At 39.0% G+C, this 6,276-nt stretch overlaps 1 protein-coding gene across 1 annotated transcript in view; it reads right to left on the reverse strand.

Moving 5' to 3' along the window:
- LOC103353417 (phosphatidylinositol 4-phosphate 5-kinase type-1 beta-like) overlaps positions 1-6,276 on the reverse strand; it is a 21,342-nt gene continuing 15,066 nt past the window's right edge. Inside the window, exons 9-11 of the mRNA XM_008276395.1 lie at positions 5,239-5,341; positions 3,425-3,485; positions 1-1,982 (exon numbers count right to left, since the gene is read on the reverse strand). Coding sequence (XP_008274617.1) covers positions 3,447-3,485; positions 5,239-5,341 — 142 coding nt within the window. The 3' untranslated portion in view covers positions 1-1,982; positions 3,425-3,446. The remainder of the gene's footprint in view (positions 1,983-3,424; positions 3,486-5,238; positions 5,342-6,276) is intronic.

A 6,276-nucleotide genomic window follows, 5' to 3' on the forward strand; every position in this document is an offset into this window, starting at 1 on the left:
TACATTAAATATTAATTTATTTCCCAGATACAAGTATTGCTATAATACAATTGTAGGCCTATGAATCACATAAAAGCACAGATTTTTAAGGCACATGGACAAAAATTGGACAGAAAAACACACAGTATGGTCATTTTTTTTTTCATCTCCAGGATACAGGACGGTTTGTAACAGTCATTCATTTAACTCAATCCAAATAAAGGTCAAATCTGCATCTAATGACTCTTTATATCCGGCCGTCACATCCCAAGTGCAAAATAAACTCAGTCAAACCATGTGAACGAGCCAACATAGCCAAGACTGTCCTCTCTTTTTCTTGTTATTTATTATAGTTTCTAATAATGTCATGTTATAACAACAATTTATATTTGTGTTCATGAAATTCACAGATTTTGTCCAACCTAAAGTCATGTGTCATCACAAGAAAAAAATGTACAAATTAGTTTGCAGTAATGATGAAAAATGTTGAATCACTGCGAGCCGCGCTAGCAGCTCTGTAACTGTGCAGTGCTTCGAGCTAAATGCTAACTTTAGCATGCTAGCCTGCAGATGTTTGGCAGGTTTATAGAATAGAATAGAATAGAATAGAATAGAATAGAATAGAGTATACTTTATTTATCCCAGACCTGGGAAATTATTGAAATATTATCGCATCAATCTTAGTTTAGCACCATTAGCAGCTAACACTTGCTAATTAGCGCCGTGTGCAGATGAGGCGACTTGGAATGTAGTTTTGCAGGTCGTTTTTGTTAGAAAACTAAAACTTTGACCTGATAGTAGCGATGATTTATTTTTTTTCTTTGCAAATTGTGATTTTTAAATGCATTTCTGTGTAGAATCTCAGCCATCCAGTGCTTCAAGTACAGTTCAACTAGATTTTGTTTTTGGTTCTTGAAGATGTTTTAGCTCTCATCCAAGTCGAACTATAGCTTCTCACCCCTACATCACGCAACGAATACCTCAAGGTTGTAATAATGGTTAAACTGTTTGACTGGGGACCTCAAAACTGCATTATAAGTACCTGATAAGTGTCGTAAACCCCTCCTCAGTTCAGGAGATGGCTTTCCAGTTTAATATAAATAAACTCTTTCACTCCTATCTCACATCAGTTGTCTTCTCTGTCCAGAATGTTGTCATTGTTGTCCTAAATGAGTTTGTTTGTTTCTTGTCCTTTATATATAGAGATTGAACAGATTTGTAGAGTAATTGTTTAATCTCTACATTTAGGTCCACACATGCCTCATTACATTGAAAATACAACATTGTTCAGCTTCTGTTGCTAAAGAGTGCATCAGATTTTTACCTCCTTCCTAATTTGTGAGACAAATTTGATGTTGGGATGTTTTTTGCGGATTTTGTCGTTGGTTTAACGGAGGAATCCTCATGGATGAAGGTTAAATGTCTTCAAAACTTCCCCAAAAACTCTAGTTGCCTTTTACTGAAGCAGGATGTTTGGATATGTTATGCAAAAGGTATGTAGGGTTACGGCACAGAATCATGATGATATGCACAGCAGCCAAACCTACATTTTTTATATCTAAATATAATTTAAACAATATGAATTTTCGAAAAATGACAGCAAACAAAACCTGGCAAGACAGTTTTTCCTCCTCAGGGATCCAGCCGCTGAGAAATTCATGGAAATCAGAAAGCATGAGCAAAGAGTAGAAGAGAAATAGCAGCAAAGTGCACGATAACGGAGAAAAAGAAGCAGCTTCATAGTGTTTTACTGTACATCGATACAGCGGTTCGGTGATTTTAACACACATAAAGACCAACTATCACTAATTAGTTGACAATAATAATAATAGTAATAATGGGGTTTCCAGTGATTTGGCACGTTGAGTTTGACTTAACAATAAAAGTCAAAGAGGCACAGAGTGAAGAAACTGATAACGGCGTCGAGTTTACGCCGCTGCAAAGTCCTGATTTCTCTTTGCTGTGGAAGTCGCTGGAACGGATCCATCGCTCATTTCTCCTCACTGGAAAACAAAAAAAAGAGGATAATCCCCTTTAGATATCAAAGCACAACGTTAAAGAACTAATTAGGTACATTTTTGTGATCCATTATTTTTAGGATTCATTTCTCTTTTCGAATTCCAAACTACAGTAAATACTGTATATAATAACAATAAAGATAATTAGATTATAAAAACAATAAATGTTTATTTTGGTGAACTGTCTCCCCCTGGTGTCCACATTTTGCACACATATACAGTGCAGTATATTAGAATATATATCCTGCAAAGAAGTCATTTTCCTACTTCCATGTGCTTATATTATGTAGTGGATTACTTTTCGTGCAAACTCTTAATCCTAGGTGGCGCTGTCGTGCTACTGTTTATGCCGTGTAGTCGTGTTTCTTTCCCCTTCACATAGAAGTCTGGGTTTGTTTGTTCCACATTAACGCTGACCAGTTTCCAAGACGTCCTGCAGCGCTTCATATTTTCTGATGTATTTTATTCCGACCCTTGAGGCGGCGAATGTTTTTCCACAGATGATGCGGTCGTCCATCAAAGCGAACATCGCGTTTATTTCCGTCACGTCGAGCGCGCGGATTGAACTTGCAAATTCTTCCCTGCATTACCACACGACAGAGAGTGCACTCCTCCGGCAGGTCGCATGCATTATTCGTTGATTTTCATACATGAATGAAATGAGACGACAAAGACGTTTCAATCAGCTTTGAACTCAAGATTGATTCAGAAACTGGGCAGCGGGGATGTAAAGTGGATGCTTTCTTGTGATAAGTTGGGTAAAAAAACACACTGATAATTAAAAAATAGCTTTATAAATGTGAGCTGATTGTCTCCCTGAGCCAAGACGTTAATTTCACTTGAGGAGACGGATAAGTTCGAGGCCTAGATTTTTCTTTTCACCTATAGTTTTTGAATCCCACCGTGCTCCGTCAGAGGCTTTTCGATGAGATTAACTCGGACGTCTGCAGGCTTCCCACAGAGCCTGAGCGGGACTGCTTAATGTGGGCTGAAGAACGGCTTCATATAAGCCTTGAATGAGGATTTGGTGGTTATGTAAGAGGAGCGCTGCAGAAATGGGAATTCGTGGAGGTTTCTCAGGCTGACGCAGACGTGAGGACTGTGAGGGGAAAAGGACCGAGCTGAGTCACTCGCCGTGGACGTCACGGGACGCCACCGGGGCCTGTTGGGACCTCGGGGTTAGCACCACCGAAGAAGAAAGTTGCAAGAGATAAAACAAGCAGGAAGATGCAAGCGTGCAATGAGCAGTAAGGCTTCATGGATAAAGGGCAGTTTGTTATGATCCACTCAGTGCACATGCTTCTGCTGTGGTCTTACAGTGTCTTCTGCTGAGGCATCGTAGGAACCTCCGTGTCTTTTCTCCACAAAAAGAGGAAGATCAATGCAGATCAGTAGAAAAGGTTTATGGGTGTTTTTTGGCTGCTTACAGTTTACGGACGCTTGGACTGATCAACTCCAGCTGGGTCGCCTGGGTGACACTGTGTGATGCTGAAAATGCAGAGACACCCAGTGACCCCCGAGTTCATCGAGCACAGTTTCCCCAAAATACAGCAAAGTATATTTATGTTGGGCGCTTTTATGGTTTTAATGAGAAAACTTTTCAAATATTTCGAGAATACAGTTGTAAATTACTTACATTTCATAATAGTTTAGAAAGAAGTGTTAATTTGTTAAGAATAAACAAACTTTTTTCAAAGAACACTGAAATATTTAAGCCTAATCTTCCCCAATATTTTGCCCCCAACATCGGACAAGGAAATGCAAATTCAATCAGTTGATGCTGAGCAGTCTGGTACCTGTTTTAACATTATGACCTTTAAAATCCTGCCTCAGATAACTGTGTCATACACCTGGTTAATTCTCAAACTAAGCTGAACTAAATTTCCTCTTGGTGCAATGAATATAAAGACTTTAAACATCCCAGTTTTTGTGCAGGTTAAACAAAGTTAAAAACATTTTTCAGTTCATTTGGATCTGTCTTTTTAACTTTGGAAAGAGCCGGGTTAGTCAGTCCTAGCTGTTTATGCTAGCATGCTAGGCTAATCAGCTAATGTGTGGCCATGTTACAAAATAAAATCCATTTAATTTAAGATATCAAGGTATATTAAGAGATATGTTTAGGTGACGTTTTGAGTGCTGAACAATGTTTAAGGAACAGTTTTAAGAAATATTTTTGTTAGCTTAGCTTAGCATAAAGACAGGAAGTCCAGAAAATTGCTAATATGACTGTCAGAAAGTTTGGTGGGTGCTCTGACAGTTTTTGTTCATGTTAAACAAAGAACGTTAAATGTTAAAAAGTAGTGAGTTTCTCAGTTTAAAACAAACAAACAAACAAAAAATATATATGTTTTTAGCTTTGGCCAGGTTAGCTGTTTCAAGCTGCCTCCAGTGTTTATGTTAGCATGCTAGGCTAATCAGCTCTAGGTTGTAGCTACTTCTAAAAGTGGTAAAAAATAAGACCTTTGTGGCTAAATGCTTGGTTAAACGTCTTGGTGGGTGCTTTAAGCGTCATAGTTAATCAAAGAAAATAAAAATAGAGAACTTCTTTGGTTATTGTTAATTTTAGCTTTGGACAGATCCTGGTTAGCCAGTTCTAGCTGCCTCTAGTCTTTAAGCTAGCATGCTAGGCTAATCAGCTGCTGGTTGTAGCTTCATATTTACTACACCAGGGGGAGTGCAAATTCCAAAACGTTGGTGTATTCCATCAGGACTACACTTAATGACAATGTGTGGCCTTTTATTTTAGACATGATGGTGTAATGAGCAGAATGTTTAAGTAAAATGCTTCACTTTCACCAAATTTGAATTTCTGTGACTCCAATAGCTAACCAGACAAGTATAAACCTAAATTCATGTTTGAAAACCGACATCAGAAAACCTGTAATGGAACTCAAACATGTACACATTGAATTAAAATCTGTGATGTCAGTAGAACCAAATAGCAGGGATGTTTGTGATGAATATCTGGTTTGATTGCTCCAAGGTCTTAGTTCTGATTTACCAGCACCCCAGCAAAATCTAACCTAACATCTGCAAGTCTGGTATTTATGACAACAATCTATAAACTAACAGCAACCAGTCAGCAGGGCTCTGGTTGTAGGAATATGTTGGGTGATGTCTTGAGAGGGTTGGCAGAAAATTGGTGTTTTCATGGGATTTGTTATCAATAAGAAATATACACATTATAAAAAGCATATCCGATGTTTGGCATGCAAACTGTAATAGATAAAGCGTGTCATACCAAGTAGACGTCCAGCTCAGTCTCTGATAGGCTCCGGTTGAGGGACGGCGGAGATTCGTCAAGAGCGATTGTTGAACTGGAGGCTCGTCGGTCTTCACTGCAACATTCAAACATCAGTTAATATAATGTAGATACGTATACGAGCACATTTCATTCCTACTTTCTGCTTGTAGCTACAATTTGGACACAAGTCATGAGGTCAGTGAAGGCTGAGATTTACTTTTAACTTCAACAAGCCCTTCAAACGTTATGCTTAAACACCTCTAACTAAACGTAGTTGAAGAAACATCCTGGTCATCCTGGGCCAGAACCCGGAAAACCACAGATGGCTGAGTAGAAATTGTTCTAAAAATGAGATGATTTGAGAGCAGGAAGTTCTCCAGATATCCTGTGGTATATCTGCCCACTCGGCAACACCTCAGGAATATATTTGCATTGACGTGGGGCTCCAGCCCAATCTGTAACCAGCTGCTTTACATAAGGGACAATGCGACCGCTTAGCAGGCTGATGCACGGATACCTATTAGTAGCATAAACAGAACCATGTGCTCGTCCAATGTCTGCTTTCAAAGCTTGCAGCGGTGTTTGCAGTTGAATGTGAAAAGCACGAATTGGTCCTTACACATCATATTCCTGGTTACTGTGTTGAACTCATTGTGTTTTCTTTGTGTTTCCACCAACTAGCAGTAACTGTCCAGACTTCAGCTTTGACCTCTTAGATGTAAAATGTCGTCACTTTATCATGTTGTTCCAGGAGACATTTGTGCCATAATTAGCATTTGAATTCTTGACTTATGGCTAAAAAAGTGTTTTGTAAGGTCAAGGTGACATTTCACCTTTGAATCACAAAATCCAATCAGTCCAAGCGGACGTTTGCGCCAAATTTGAAGAAATTCCTCAAATGATTTTGTGTTCATGAACACTGGATGGACAGACAACCGGCTGGGGTTAGCCCAGACTGCAATATGTGAACAACTATAGGATGGATTTCCATGAAACTTGTAATGCCCTTCCATGTCCCCTTAAGGATGAATCTAG

Source organism: Stegastes partitus, unplaced genomic scaffold (assembly GCF_000690725.1).
Source record: "Stegastes partitus isolate 25-593 unplaced genomic scaffold, Stegastes_partitus-1.0.2 Scaffold70, whole genome shotgun sequence".
NCBI lineage: Eukaryota > Metazoa > Chordata > Actinopteri > Pomacentridae > Stegastes > Stegastes partitus.